Raw genomic sequence first — 16,355 nt, forward strand, 5'->3', positions numbered from 1 at the left:
CACTCATGATCTTAAGAAATCCCAACATTCTGACTAAGCCATGCCTCCTCCCATTTTAATTGAGCAGACTATTTTTCTTCCTGATCATCCCACCCACAAAGGTTGCCTTTAATCTTCCAGCTCTTTTTTTAGAAAAAGGTCTCCATCACTCCGTAACGGTGAAGGATTATGAGTAGATTCATGTGCAGACATATCTGACTGTGAACGCACTGTTGAAAGCATTCTTCCAAGCTGACAAGAAAACACGCCTACTTTAAATGAAAATCAATCTCTGCTAAATCTGTTAGCTCCAGCTCATTTGGAGTGGCACTGCTGTAAGAGCTCACAGCGCTGTGTTGAAGCTGTAACATCTCATAGCTGTGCCTTTAGCTTCAAAAGCCTGCAGATCCATGGGGACTAGCAGACGACAGAGGCAGACAGAGGTTAATCATGCATCTGACAAACTCAGTGATTCTTTTGGTGTATCATGATGTTTTCAAAGGGGCATAGCTGATACATTTGGGAGTGCCTTTTGTCCTGACTTAAGTTCTATGCAGTTCAGTTATTGCACAGTTAACAGATCTGTTTTGTCTTCTCATCTGTTTACATCTTAGCCACAAAGCTGCTCAACCAAGGAGAAACACCTCCAGAACAATTCCACAGGGCTAAGAAACAGAACTTGACTCTTGTGAACTGAGGGACTCAGGAGATGCTCAATGGAACTCCAGACAGGACAGTGAACTGAATGCTATGGGACAACAGCCAGGAATTACAGCAACTTCCAGGGAAATAATTTTGTCTCATTATCTATAAATCTATAATCCAGATGACACAAGACAATCTCTGGCTGCCTTTGTTACCAGGCCTCTTCAGGGCTCTCTTAGGGCTCTGGGAAATTTAGGTACCATTCATCTGGCTTCAGCTCTGCCATCAGATCTGGTGGTAAAATGCTTTAATCTCTAAAGTTACTTACATGATTAAAGTTCTGAAGCTTATCAATCAAATTGCTGATGAGTGGGTCTAGTCCTCTGACTTTCAGTTCTGGGTTATTAATTTGAGCCTTCAGTCCACTGGAAACAACTCTGCTGGTATAACTGAAAAAAAGCAGAAAATATCACTGATTGGAACCATCAGAAATAAAAATCACATGAATAAAAACTTCCAAAAGTAAATATTCTGGAGATGGTAATAGAAAATTGTAATGAATACTTATGCATTTAAATACACCAAGGGAGAACAAAATTAGTTTCTCTGTGGTATCATCAGATTATTCAAACCATAAATGAACATCAATTCTACAAGCCACAGAGATTACTTCCATTTCTAATATAAGTGGGATGGTTCAATCTTTACTGCCATCCCACCAACATCCTCTTCTGATGTTATGGGCAAACATTAAAAAAAATAAAAAAATAGGAAGCATTACTTTCGGAACAGCCCTCGTAGTTTGGCACTCGTTTGTCACCAAACAAATGAGAGATGCTTGCACTACCCATTAGTTCCCACACCCAGCTCTCAGACAGTGCCTGCGAGGAGCCCACCAGATGCCCAGCTGCACCTTTACCAACTGAGCAGTTATCAGTCGGCTCCTTTGGACAAATGCCAGAAAAAAGGTCCTGCCACATCTATCACTTAGGTCATACCTACATACTTCTATACACCAGCTGTTCACCAGTTGGTGCTTCAGTAAAACCAAGTTATGCTGAAGCCAAGGGCGGCATTTCAAAGTGGAAAAATTACCTAAATCCTTTTTCTTTCTTTGGTGAAGAGACACCTTGATCTCCAAATATACTTGTCTAATCCTGATTTCACTTAGGACAAACCATCAATTTTATGAACACTGCTGGCAAAGCATACTGGGTATACTGTTGTTTAATAAGAGAAAGGACTGAACCAGGGCCACCTTTTCAGTAAAATGAACAAATTTCACTGCTTGGGAAAAAAAAAGACAAACAAATAGTTTAAACAAAGAATTGAGGAAAAAAACATTTTTTCACTAATGGCGAAACAGTACTTCTAAAAGACAAACATTAAGGAAAACCTATTTCAGTAAGTTTATATTTTTATGTTCAGAGAGCTTTTTAAAGGAAATGGACTAAGTTTTCTTTGTGTAAGTCATAAGAACATAAACTAATCCAGAAGCATAAACTTCCAAGATGGAATGGCATGTGCAAAATGATGGCCAGTTTCTGATCTTCCAAGCAGGCTCTGAGAGCTGCACAAAGGTCCCCAGGAAGAACACAGATAAAGGATTAATTTCAAGTCAAGACTGGTTTAAATTGTATCAACCCACTTTACCAAATCACTTGGACAACAGAGAAAGCCTGCCTTTTTCTGAAGACACAGGAAGGTATCTTTGTAAAGATACCTTTATCCACCGACCAGGCAATTTGCTGAACATTCCTCATTCTTCGTCAGATGAAAATACATGCTTGTCACTGCAGATGTACAGAGACACCTAATAAGGCTTTCTGAAATCATCTTATCGCGGTACAGAATAAACTTAGATGAATGGGTCAGCTCATGGACTCTACCAGCCTTTCAGTGATCCTCTGTGTGTGTTACTTTCTTATCAGAAACTCATCAACAGCAGTGAAGATAAAGGCTTTGCCTTTCCATTGCTCTTGACTGCTCACTGTTTAACCTCTGGTTAAAGCCATACAAGGATTCGGGAGCACAAATTGTGTGCTCCTCTATTCCACCAGTTATAGGGATCAACGAGTTACTAAATATCACGGACCAATGGATTAATACCTGGCTCCGAGCCTGATGTGCCTGGCAGGGGTTTGGGTTTTTTGACCTCTGCTCTGTTTGCACGAGACAAGCTTCTCCCTCTGGTGGAAAGGGGTCTTAAGACGGGAGTTGGGAAGGTTCATTGATAGAGCTTTAAACTAGGTATGAAGGGGGGTGTGGGTGTAACTGGGGGCATTAGAATGGAGCCTGTCTGTGATTTCCCAGTGCTTGTGGGAAGGGGATGTGCTAGTAAGATCCCACAGTCTTGTGCCTTGGTGAAGGAGGAGGACGACTTACCCTTTTGTAGGAAGAACACCAGGATTGGTGTAAGGTTGGTGGCTGTGGAAACACCTGAGTATGGTCATGAGGGTATTAGGACTACTGCCACTCAAAAGGAGGTCCAGCTCAGGTGCCCTAATGCACAAAGCATGGGTAATAAACAGGAGGAGCTGAAGGCCACTTTGCAGTCAGAAAAGTATGATATGGTTGCCATCATGGAAACGTGGTGGAATGACTTGCACAGCTGGAGTGCTGTGATGGATGGCTACCAACTTTTCAGAAGAGACAGGCTAGGCAGGAAAAGCGGTGGTGTAGCCTTCTATGTTAAGAAAGAATGTGAATGTATGGGAATTTATGATGGTGATGATAGGGTTGAGAGCTTATGAGTCTGAATAAAAATGAAGGCCAATAAGACTGATATTTCGTGGGGGTCTGCTACAACCAGGATGAAGAAGTGGACAAGATACTTCATAGACAGTTGGGTGAGGTCTCAAGGTCACTCCCCCTTGTTCTTGTGGGAGATAACTTCAACATCTGCTGGATTCATAATGCAGCAGATAGGGAACAATCCTGGAGGTTCCTAGAGTGAGTGGGAGATAACTTCCTGACACAGCTGGTGAGGGAGACAACAGGGGGAAGCAAAATTCTGGACCTGTTTTTTGTTAACAGAGAAGGTCTTGTGGGGGATGTAAAGATTGGAGGCCATCTGGGTCATAGTGATCATGAGATGCTAGATTTCTTGATTCTTATTGAACCATGGAAAGGAGTCAGCAGAATCGCCAGCTTGGACTTCTGAAGGACAGTCTTTAGGACCTCCTTAGGACCATGGTTGAGAGGGTCCTTTGGGAGGTAGTTTTGGAGAGCGTAGGAGTGCAGGAAGGCTGGGAATACTTTAAGGAAGTTATTTTAAAGGTGCAGGAGCTGAACATCCCCAACTCACAGAAGACGAGCCAATGGGCAAGGAGGCTGGACTGGCTGAACAGAGATTTGACTGGGATTCAAGAACAAAAGAAAGTTTATGGTCTCTGGAAGAGTAGGCAAGCTATTTATAATGATTACAGGTACATAGTGAAGCTGTGCAGGAAGAAAATAAGAAATGCCAAAGCCCAGATAGAACTGAACCTAGCCACTACAACAACAAAAAATATTCCTATAAATACATCAACAGCAAAAGGAGGGCTAGGGAGAATGCCTTGCTGGACACCGAGGGCAACTTGGTGACCAAGGATCAGGATAAGGCTGGGATACTTAATGCCTTCTTTGCCTCAGTCTTTAATTGTTACTCCCTGGAAACGCAGTCCCCGGCGCTGGTAGATAGGGATGGGGAACAGAACAGACCTTGCATGATCCATGAGGAGATGGCTTTGGACCTGCTCCGAACACAACCGTTTTGTATGAATGAGTCTATAGTCCACCAAGACAAAGGAGATACTCATATGCTGTAAGTCCTACCAGTGTTTAGGAATCAGCTTTAAAGCTCTAGAGATACACATAAATTATACAGGGATAGTTTCACTGCCATATTGCTTGCAATTACAATTACAATGTAGATATCCTAAATTTCAGATGTCAGAGAAAGCATGCATGAATTGTGTGAATTGTATATAATTTTCTCATCCCCTCAGTCCAGTACAGCATTAGTACAGCAGTCACTGAACACCCAACTGCTAATGAGAGGCTCCAAAACAGCACTAGCCTAGTGCTGGTCTGGAACACAACCTGCAGGACAGCTATGCTCTAAAAAGTAACTGTAGACTTTTAGCAGCGGTGACATGGATGTATTCTGCTTTCCAAATGATGTAAAGAGAGGCAAAAGACTAACTTTCAGAACACAGCAAAGTCAGCTTTTGGGTTTCTAAAACTCTGCTAGTCATGATGTCATATCTATAATAAAATCAATCTCAGAAAGAACTAAATGATGAACTAAAAAATGATGAGTTCAGAGAGGGTGGGCTACAATTCTTGAGAACAGACAGCACAGAACTGAAGGAGAGTCATACAGCCAATGAGAATTGAGAGTTCCTCCAGACCATCACAGCCAGGAATCAAGACTGCATTAGGAAAAGACAGCACATCCATCTGACCCAAACGGCTACCTCGCAGACAATGAATCTTTCTGCCAGCTCTGTAGCATGCTGATATAGCTTGGAATGAACACTAAACATTTCCTGAAAGATAATCTGATTACTTCACTTCTTTGCACTATCTAAAACATTATTTTTTTGACATCAGATCCTGAATTACTGGAAATGTACATTAAGTGAGAGCAGAAATTGGCTTGCTTTATTTAATAACCTGCAATTTAACTGAAATATTATAGTACAGAATTGTTAACTCTGGTTACTGCTCAAGTACTTGATTCATACATGACCCAGAGATGTCAGTAGAAATGGTCAGGAAAGTCATATAAAAATACTGAAATACTGCCCCTGCAACAATCTTGAATGTAATCATTACATTAGAGCTCAAGGAACAATATGTGCAGACAGAATTCTCTTCCAGATCTTTGAGACTCACGCTAACGTTATTCCACTAATCATTCAAGTAAAACAATGATGCCTTAAAAGTAAAAAAAAAAAAAAAAAAAAAAAAAAAAAAAAAAAAAAAAGCAAATGACAAAAGAATTCAGCTCTCAAACCATAATTTACACTATTTCCAAAGAATAGCTTCAATTATTAAAATCCCAGCATGGTTTGGGCTGCAAAGGCCCACAGTGCTCATCCAGTTCCAACCCCCTGCTGTGTGCAGGTCACCAACCAGCAGCCCAGGCTGCCCAGAGCCACATCCAGCCTGGCCTTGAATGCCTGCAGGGATGGGGCATCCACAGCCTCCTTGGGCAACCTGTTCCAGTGCCTCACCAACCCCTGGGGGAAAAACTTACTCCTAATATCTAACCTAAACCTCCCCCATCTCAGTTTAAAACCATTCCCCTTGTCCCATCACTGTCCACCCTCACAAACAGCCATTCCCCCTCCTGTTCATACACTCCCTTCAAGCACTGGAAGGCCACAATGAGGTCTCCCCACAGCCTTCTCTTCTCCAAGCTAAACAAGCCCAGTTCCCTCAACCTTTCCTCACAGCAGAGCTGCTCCAGCCCTCTGCTCATCTCAGTGCCTCCTCTGGACCCGCTCCCAGAGCTCCAGGTCCTTCCTGTGCTGGGGGTCCCAGGCCTGGGCGCAGCGCTGCACGTGGGGCCTCACAAGAGCCAAGCAGAGGGGGACGATCACCTCCCTCTCCCTGCTGGCCTCCCCTTTTTAATGCAGCCCAGAACACAGCTGGCCTTCCGGGCTGCAGGCGCACACTGCTGCCTCATGGCCAGCTTCTCATTCACCAGGACCCCAAGTCCTTCCCTGCAGGGCTGCTCTCAAGATCCTCCCCCAGTCTGTATAGTTACCTGAGATTGCCCCGACCCAGGTGCAGCACTGTACTGCACTTGGCCTTATTGAACCTCATTAGGTTTTCATGTGACCAGCCTGCACCCTTACACTGAACCATTGATCACAACCCTTTGGCTGTGTCCAGCCAGCCATTCCTAATCCATCCAACAGTTCATCCTTCAAATCCACACCTCTCCAATTTAGAGAGCAGGATGTGGTGAGGGACCATGTCAAAGGCCTTGCAGAAGTCCAGGTAGATTACATACATTGCCCTTCCCCCATCCCCCATCCATCACTCCATCACAGAAGGCTACCAGGTTGGTCAGGCAACACCTGCCCTTGATGAAGCCATGCTGGCTGTCTCCAATCACCTCTTTGTCTCGTATATGCCTTAACATAGCTTTATGGAGGATCAAATTATCAACTGAATATATATAGATATAGATATATAATATAATCAATATAATATAATCAATTATTGTACATCTTAGCTAACAGTTGTTTGCAGGCTTACAATAGCGTAAAAAGTAAAATGCTGTTAACACATGGAATTTCACTTCAACTGAAGGTACACATTTTTATTGTCTATATAAAAACAGGTAATACTGGAAACTATGCTAAGACACAAGCAAGATGAGGAGGTGACCTGAGACAGTCAGCACAGCTTCACCATGGGCAGATCACGTCTGACCAATCTAATGGCCTTCTACAACAGAGTGACGGCAACAATGGACCAAGGAAAGGTAACTGATACCATCTACTTGGACTTGTGCAAGGCCTTTGACATGGTCCCACAAAACATCCTTATCTCTAAATTGGTGAGAGATGGATTTGAAGGGTAGACTACTTGGTGGATAAAAAACTAGCCGGATAGGGAGCTAGGATGTTGTGGTCAGTGGCTCTATGTGTGGGTGGAGGCCAGTCATGAGAAGTGTCCCCCAGGGGTCAGCCTTGGGACTGGTGCTCTTCAAGATCTTTATCAATGACATAGTGGGACTGAGTGTACCCTCAGCAGATTTGCTGATAGCACCATGCTGAGTGGTGCAATTGACACAGTAAAAGGAACGGAGGTTATCCAGAGTGATCAGGACAACCTTGAAAAGTGGGTGCACATGAACCTAATGATATTCAACGAAGTCAAATGCAGTGTGCTGCATTTGATGCAGTGTGCTGCATTTGACTGCATTTGCCCAATGATCTGGGCAATCCCAGGTACAGACTGGAGAACTCCTTGAGAGCAATCTTGTGGAGAAGGACTTAGGCTTCCTGGTGGATGAAAAGTTGGGCATCAGGTGCTCTTGCAGCATGGAAGGCCAACTGCATGCATCCTGGACTGCATCAATAAAGGAGTGGCTAGGAAGGCAGAGGGGACTGTATCCCTCTGCTCTCATGAAGCCCCATCTGTAGTACTGCATCCAACCCTGGGGCCCCTAGTATGAGAAAGATAAGATTGGAAGGGATCACTGAGTCAGGGTGGTCTCAGAAATGGCTGGAGCACCTCTCTGAAGATAGGAAGCTGGGCTTGCTCAGCTTGGAAAAGAGAAGGCTCCGGGGAGACCTCATTGCAGCCTCCCAGTACTTGAAGAGAGCTTATAAAACAGGCAGGAGACTGACATTTTACAAGGGCAGATATTGATAAGGGGGAGTGGTTTTAAAACTAAAATAAAAGTAGATATTGGAGGGAAATTCTTTACTTGGAGGGTAGTGAGGCACAGGCTGCTCAGAGAAGCTGTGGGTGTCCCATCCCTGGAGGCATCCGACAGCAGGTTCAGTGGGGCCCTGGGCAGCCTGATCTGGCAGGGGGCAGCCACTTCCAGGCAAACCAATGCAGGAACTAACCAGCAATGATATTTAGTCACCAAAGACCTAAGCAGAGAATCATAGAATCATTAAGGTTGGAAGAGACCTCTAAGATTATGTTGTCCAACTGTCCGCCTACTTATTGCCACTAAACACGTTTCTTAGTAAGGAACAGAGTGCTGTGTTCACAGCACTTTCTTCACTGTTCCCTCACTGCAGACAGCACTAGTCTGGATAAAAGTGTCTAATGAAGCTTTTATAGGAGCTTTTCTAAGTGTTATTGATCAGCCTCTAGCTGGAGCCTGTTTCCATGGCTTCCCATTGCTTGGGGTGCTGTTATCCTGAGCTGTGTCACTAAGATGCCCATGTGCTGATCCACTGGCTAATGGCCCGTCCTTCTCCAATGAAGCACACGTACTCACTGCAGGGATCCCAGAGCAACACCACAGCAGACTTTGTGTCCTCTGTAACGGGCACGAAAAATTTCATAATAATCTTTACTGAAAATCCAGGACTGAACCTGATTCACAAGCTACAGAATTAAAGATACGTTTACCAAGGCTTTTCTCATTTGTTGGCCACATTTTTTCTTAACATAACTTTGCACTATACATTGCCAAGGAAAAGAAAAGGAAACAACAATTACTTTTCATAATCTGCCATGCATTTTTTTCATCGTTTTTCTTCAGTACCACTCCAATAATTCTGCTGTGATCATAATGGCTAAAAGAGCAACACCTTTCCGAGACATACTGGTAAGCTCAAACACTTAGTGCCTGAGACAAGTGGTCCTGAAAGTCACTTTAGCCATTTACTTCATCATTGTTATAAAAATGGGACCTCCCTACCTCTCCTCCCCAACAATATCTCTCCCCCAACAGAAAATAACATCAAAAACCTGCAGAGAGAGCCACCTATTAAATGTTTTATTAGCCTTCAAAAAAATTAACACCTGTCCAACAGCCTGAGGTCAGCAAAGGCTGAAAAAAGCAAGCCCCTAATTCTACAAACAACAAAAATCATAAAACCAGTGAGACAAAACTAGATTTTACAATGACTACTTCACATCCAGCTCTACTTTTTTTCATCTTTGTGCAAAATTTCTTGCACGGGAAACAATTCTAGAGATATATGTTGCCTGTAAAACCATTCAGAAGTAGATAGCACTATGCAAATAAAAACCATAATGAATTAAAATTGTCTTTTTACACCCATATGTTCGAGTCAGTCATTCACTTCTCTTCTTATTTGCTAAAACAAATCCTGAAGTAGCCTGTTTATTTCAGCAGCATACTGAATGCACTGTCAGAGCAGTCACCACCCACCCCCACTAAATGACTCAGAGGTTAAAGGGTTAGAGGGGGAGATGGGAGGGAAGAGCTTTCCATGTGTCATTCAGTAAGAAGTAATAAGAACTATGGATAAGCTATTAAACTGGACTTGATATCCAGTGAACAACTAATTCAGTTATATGAAGCACAGTTCACCAGATGGTGTGTTTTGTCTTATATTTATTCATAAATAAATATTCAAGACCCTTGGGCTTGAATTATGTGAATCCACTGCTGAGCTATACCATCCTGTTATGTCTCCAAATGCAAACCTTCCTCTTGTATGCATGTGACTACAGGGCTCTGCAAGGACTGATTTTCTCCCAGCTCAAAGCAACCAGAAGTGCACAACAACCAGTAAAAGTAGTGTCCAAAAATCCGAGAAGGTTGAAGAATTAGTTTGCAATAATGTATTAAGATTGTCAACTTTGATTTGATTAGCTTCAGCCCACACCTATAGGCAAAGTGGGAAGACAAGAAAAATATACAGCAATTTTATAGCCCTAGCATAGTCATCAAAGTTACATGCAGCTCAACAATTAGCTTCAAGGAAGCCAAGCAAATGCCACTTTCCTGGAGTTTTCCTAATGCTCAACCCCAGCTCTTCAGGAGCAGCCAGCCCTGCAGCCAGCTGTCCCTCAGTGGGAGGAGGCTGTGGGTTTGAGAGCTTACACCAGCTCCTTCCATCCTTCTTGTTAGAATCGAGCAGCAAGCAGACTTTGCTTCCAGTTCCCACAGCAGCACTGCATGGAGAAGTATCTGTATCAACCTTATTTCTGTAACAGTTCAGAAAACATGGATTATGGATGTTGGGCAACTTGGCTGAGTAGTGACAAACAAGAAATTGTCAATCCTTGACTTCTCTAGGAACTACACACCTCTTGTCATGTATTCACTGAAGCACAGAATGGCTTGTGCTGGAAGGTCCCTTAAAGCCCACCCAGTTCCAACCCCCTGCTGTGGACTGGCTGCCACCCATTGCTGCCCACGTGGCTGGCTTTGAATGCCTGTATGGAGAGGCATCCACAGCTTCTCTGGGCAGCTTGTTCCACAGTTTATTTAAAAATAAATGCATCTTAATAGGTTTACTGTCAGATAATCAGCAGATAAGAGGGGGAAATAAGTTTGCTTTTTTTTCTTTTTTTTCTTTTTTTGTCTTGGAGTTCAGCTTATTTTCACCTAATCAGTCAGTGTGTAAGCATTTAACAGAATTAAATCTCGGGAGATTTCATGACTGCAGCATTCATTCAGTTAACTGTGATCCATTAGAACATCCTGCAGCCAGCTCCATTACCTTAAATTGATATAGTCCTTGTTAATAGGATGGTTTCAGCCAGGCTCTGCTCACAGCAGGACCTGCAGGGAGAGGAGCTCGGTTCCACGGAGCAGCACAGAAGGGTGATCACAGAAAGGACAACAAATGATGTCCTGAGAATGACATTAACATTTGGGAAGTTCTCAGAGCTACAGACCTTCTGAACTCTTGCATGCAGGATAGCAAGCTTTTGGTGACTAATGAAAATCATATTTCTGAGCTTTCTGATTAACCTGAAAATCACAGGGGCTTTTTGTTTGCTTTTAAGGGAAAAACATACAATTTATGCCACTGTATAGCAGAAGCAATTCTACTGAAGTCAGTGGAGTTATACTATGGCAAAATTTGGATGCATCATATGACAGTCCTTGTGCCAAACAAAACTGGAAAAAATATTTTCCAATAAAACAATTCAGTTATTTAAAAATATTTAGATAAAGAGTTCATTTTGAAACAATTAAGTAACTGCCAAGAGACTACAAGGAAGATCAAATTCATGATGAGCTTAACTGTCCTGAAGATTCTGTGAAGTAAAAAAAGAAGTGACACAAATGTGTGTGTCTCTCTGCCAGAACTATTCACTGGAAGTTTCATAATCTTGTTTATTAGTAACTATGGGGAATTATGAGAGAAATACTGTGTGCTAGTGAGCTAATTCCAAGGAAATCACAAAGGCAAATGGCATTTCTAATGGTCTTTCTCCATCTCTCCAGCACGAGAAAAGACCTCCTGCAGCCTGGATTGTGAAGACAGTTTTAAGACAGCAGGTACAAAACTAAGTTACCTGAAATTTTCAAACTGATGCAACCCCATGAATACACTGAAAATAACAGTTACAAGTATATACGTAAAAGAGCTTAGCAATTAAAATACGAACGTTCATCAGGTTTTCCAAAAGCATTTTGACTTTCAAAGAATACATGTAAAATGCTTGAAAAGTGTTGTAAACATGCCATAACAGATTGCGGGTGAAACAGCCTCCTTTCTTTCCCTAGCTATATGGAAGGTTAATGCTACATTCAAAGCACTCTGAAAGCACCAAGGAAATCTACAGAAGTTAACTGGATATTTATTATGTTGAGGGAAAGCACTTGCCTGGACTGTCAGGTTTGAAAAGGCATAACCTCCACAGGACACGCAAATGATATCTCTTTTCTCATTAGAATGACATGAAACCAAAGAGTGATAGGCTAACTAGGGACTGTCAGCATGAAGAGCACTCCCCATTAAATGAATCTGGGAAACAGGACAGAAATAGTACAGTAAACAAATAGTATGATTAGCAAAGGGACATCTGTGCCCATTCCTAGCAGGAAAAGTAAAACGGAAGCTAAAAAGTAAAAAGTAAAAGCTAAACTGAAACACCTTTTTCTCAGCAACTTCTAGAGCAAGTACGGAGCTAAATCCTGACAGAATCTGACTGCACACCTCGAGGGCTGCTCACACACAGCCTGGCATAGGGGCAGGGAAGACAAGTGGGAACATAAGACTGCCGAACTTTTAACTGGAGAAGTGGAAGACATTCTGGAGAACGGGCCTGACTCAGCAAGAAGAAAAAGAAATTCCTGAGAGAGAAGCAGACTTCTACTTCTGGGAAGAAAACAAGAACAAGTGCAGACTAGCAATAAACTTCATAGCAGTGGGGAAAGAGTGAAAATCAAGCCAGAGCTCACATCTGGTTGATAGGTGCTTTTGCAAGCAAAGGTGATGTTGATCCAATTCCTTTTACAGACACTCTGGTTGCTGATTCTTAGAAATTAGGCTTGACACATACTTATACAAAAGGATATTTTATTATCCAATTACAATTATTTTTAGGAAGCAAAAAAGGGAACATCCAAATTTGTGTGGGATCGAATGCATATCACAAGGAGAAGACCTTGCCTGTGGCTCATTAAAAGTCAAGCTAAACAAAACGTAACAAAAAGGCATTAATGTTAGGAGGTCAAAACTGCAGCTATCCTCAGAAGTCTGTTTCTGCAAACACATTTAGATACACATTGCAGATTAATGAGTAGCTAGTGATAACGAACACAGAGAATTCAGCTCTGCATGAACTCCGGCCTGATGGGCTCTGCTGGAGCCCTGTGCCCCAACAGCTCTGCCTGTGTGTCACCTGTTTGTGTATGTTCATAGCCAAAACGCCTCTGCTGCCTAACGGCGCATTATGACAGTGCAGCTGAGGATCACCGCAGCAATTTCAGGTTTCTCGTCTCTGTTTTCAACAGTTGCCACAGCTCTGATTCCCATATTTAATGCCATGTCCCTACTCTGCTAGTCACACAGGCATGGGCCCAGCTTTGTTTCCTTCCTAATCCCAGTACCTCCTTGGGCACTCACTGCCTACTTCCCCTGTTCAACACTGCTTACCTGTATTGCAATGCTGACAAAACCACATATAACTGTTCTGTAAGAGAAACATGCATTTAGCTGGTGCTGGCCACAGGAGATGGATTAGATGTATTGGTACTAGAGAAGTGTCCTGTATTTAAACCTGTACAGTGCTTACTCATACCAGCAAAACCAAAAAGGAAATAATCATATGGCTAGGTTTGACAGAGGAGCACCTCTCTCATCATGGGGAACCCATCCCTGAGGCAGTCAAGTCACTATATTTTAAACACAGTGTTTATTAGATCTTCAATCTGTCTGCCTTCAAATCTATCCCCAAATAAAGCCCTTTTCTGTTCAACCTCATTTGGGTACTCTAGGTCCACTTTCTCTTCCAAGTTCAAACCTCCAGAGATCCTTCAAAATGTACTTGCTGTGTCACCTCCCCTTCCTCCTTATGGATGACCCTGGCCACCACATATTCAAAATATGCACTATGTATACACATTCAAACTCACGTTCCTAGATTTCTGATATGTTTGTGCAGAATGGTTGAAGGCATCTCTTACTGGCACCACCGTTCTCCCCTTCCAGGTCTTAATATCCTACAATAGGCACTCAGTCCCTTGGCTTTAGATGAAGAACAATCGATCATTTGTGCACTGCAGGAGTGAGATACATGCTTTTAAACCATTTCTATTTGTAGGTTAAAAATGTCGTGGTTTCAGCTGAGACAGTGTTAATGGCAATGCCATTAATGTTTTGGATGCTGCTGAACGATAGGTGCACACCAGGGGTTGGGGAAGGGTGCTCTGCAGAAGAGCAGCTGCCTTTGTGGTAGCATGGCATAGGGAAGAGCCAGGACAGCTGGCCTGAATTAGGCAAGGGGTTGTTCATACCACTTGGCATCATGCAGAAGGCCATAAAACTGAGGGGAGCTGGCCCAGGGCTGGCCCCTGCTGAGGGACTGGTTCGCTGTTGGTCAGCAAGGGGGTGAGACCTTGCATTGCTGGCAGGGCATTAGCCGGTGAACAGTTGTATATCAGCTGGGTATCAGTTAGAGGGTGGCAAGTGATTGCACTGTAGATCTCTCTCTCTATATATATAGTTATTACATCTTTGTTCTCACTGTCCTGTTTTAGTAAATAACTTTTATCTCAACCCATGGGTTCTATTGTGTTTCCAATTCCCTCCCTCATCCTACTTGGTGGGGAGTGAGCGAATGGCTGTGTGGTGCTGACCTGCTGCCAGGTTAACAAATGTTTAGTCACTAAGATGGTGGCAACACATGTTATGCAAGTAAACAGGAGGCCTTCACACTGTATAGAAAAAGATTGGACCACTGAGACTTCACATCTCCTGACTCAGAGCTTTTAAGCTCTTTTCCTTTGCTTAGTTTTTTCCACCAAGAAGACAGCTGAATTCATCACTCCAAAGCACAAAAGTTTTATTCCACATAGGAGATGCAGTATTTGTATTACAGAAGCTGTAAGAGCTACCAGTTCACCAGCAGATTTAGAGTTTTCATCCAACTTCTTCCTTTTGCAACTGTTTACCTGGTACAGATCAGGACAACCTACTTTTATTGCTCCCCAAGCAGCAAAACACCAAAACAAAATGCACTCAGCATCTTTGACTGTAACTGATTCATGGCTATGGACACTGGCTCAGCTTAATTACGGTTATCCCGTAGGCATCCTCTTTGCTGGAATTCCTTAAAGATGCACCAAAATGCCTGCCTATCATCAGAGGGCTATGTTGTGAACTCACAATTTTTCAGCACCTGCTTCAGGGTTTGCATACAATTTAGGCAGATAGCAGTTTAAGTTTTTTCTAGCTAATTATCTAAAGAAAAGATCAGTTCAGTATCAAGCCAAAATCATTGTTTTGATCGCTCTTGAAAACACTGTAGAAAAATCCAGTGTTAGCAGAGGGCAAGTATGGCCTATTCTGGAGATCAAAGTGTCTCAGCACTTGCCCAAGAGAAGTGCTCACCTAGGTCACGGCTGAAAAGCTTGAGAACAATGTGGGGAACCGTGCTGCCTCAATTAATGCTTTTGTCATTAAATACAAAACATTGTTTTCCCTGCTTGTCCAATACCTCTCACAAAAATAACTGCACAGGAGGAGAGGTCAAACAAAAAGATTTTCCTGTCATCACAAATTTGAAAGAGAGAATATTTATACCAAAATCAATTTAATTGACCTATACTGTTCAATTATTCTTCTAACATTCTTGAAGATTTATATCTGGTTAGAAACATTCCCTTCCACAATTTAGCTTCTCTTCTACTTTATTCCCCAGTAAGGTCACAGTCATCTGATAGAGTGAGTTTTTATACTCCGTTACTAAGAACTGCAACAAAACTTGAGCACAAGTTCACTGCAGGATTAACTGCATCAGAGACACTTTAAAATATTTAACCATATATGCATCCTGCACAAAATACAAGGTAGAAGAATACCTATGAAGAAAAATAAGGACAGCTTTGGGGCATGTTCCTTCAGCTTCCTGTTGCACAAATTCCCTTCCTTTACACAAGAGCACCGATGCTTTTACCCTAGATGCGGTAAAAAAAAGCACTGTTAAATCTCGAAATAAATGACTACAAAGCAGATCGTGAGCCTCACTAAGAACAAGAAAACTCAAACGCCCTTCCCATCATATGCAGACATGTATGGTCACCTTTCAGCTGACAGATGCTGACCCCTGGAAGCAGACAAATAAACAGACCGAGCAATGGGACATAAAAAGAAATAACCCTAACGCAGCATTCTGCTGTATGCAGTAGAGAAACCAACTAAAATGTACTCCACAAAGTCACTAATGTGGCAGTGGCTACAGGGACTCACATCTCCACAATGCCCAACTTTCCCTGACTTCCTGTGCACAAGTTTCATACCAAGTAAGCTGTTTAGGAAGAACATGCTGCTATTCTCAATTCACTTTTAGAGAAGGAATTTATGGAACCTTAAGCAGAGATCCTAAAAGGAAGGAATCTAATGCTGATCTCTCACAATCACTCGCCCACTTCTTTTTCCTTGATTCCCTACAGCTTATAACCACAGGAATAACCAGGTGCCTCTGCCACATTTCCAGGTAAAAGCCTGCTGCCCCAGTCCACTTGTCACCACTCACACTGCTGGAACAGTGCAGGAGCTCACTTCAGCCCTCTCCCTGCCCCCCTCCACACCTCAGGCTTAGCTGCA

The 16,355-nt window shown here is 42.7% G+C and overlaps 1 protein-coding gene across 4 annotated transcripts in view; it reads right to left on the bottom strand.

The window, feature by feature from the left end:
* Nucleotides 1–16,355, bottom strand: part of LOC125697650 (glypican-5-like) — a 362,732-nt gene that overhangs the window by 136,423 nt on the left and 209,954 nt on the right. For all 4 annotated transcript variants that reach the window (XM_048955124.1, XM_048955123.1, XM_048955125.1 and 1 more), the window contains one exon: nucleotides 953–1,073. In XM_048955124.1, the coding sequence (XP_048811081.1) occupies nucleotides 953–1,073 (121 nt within the window). The remainder of the gene's footprint in view (nucleotides 1–952; nucleotides 1,074–16,355) is intronic.

This window comes from Lagopus muta, chromosome 9 (genome assembly GCF_023343835.1).
Source record: "Lagopus muta isolate bLagMut1 chromosome 9, bLagMut1 primary, whole genome shotgun sequence".
Classification (NCBI taxonomy): Eukaryota; Metazoa; Chordata; class Aves; order Galliformes; family Phasianidae; genus Lagopus; species Lagopus muta.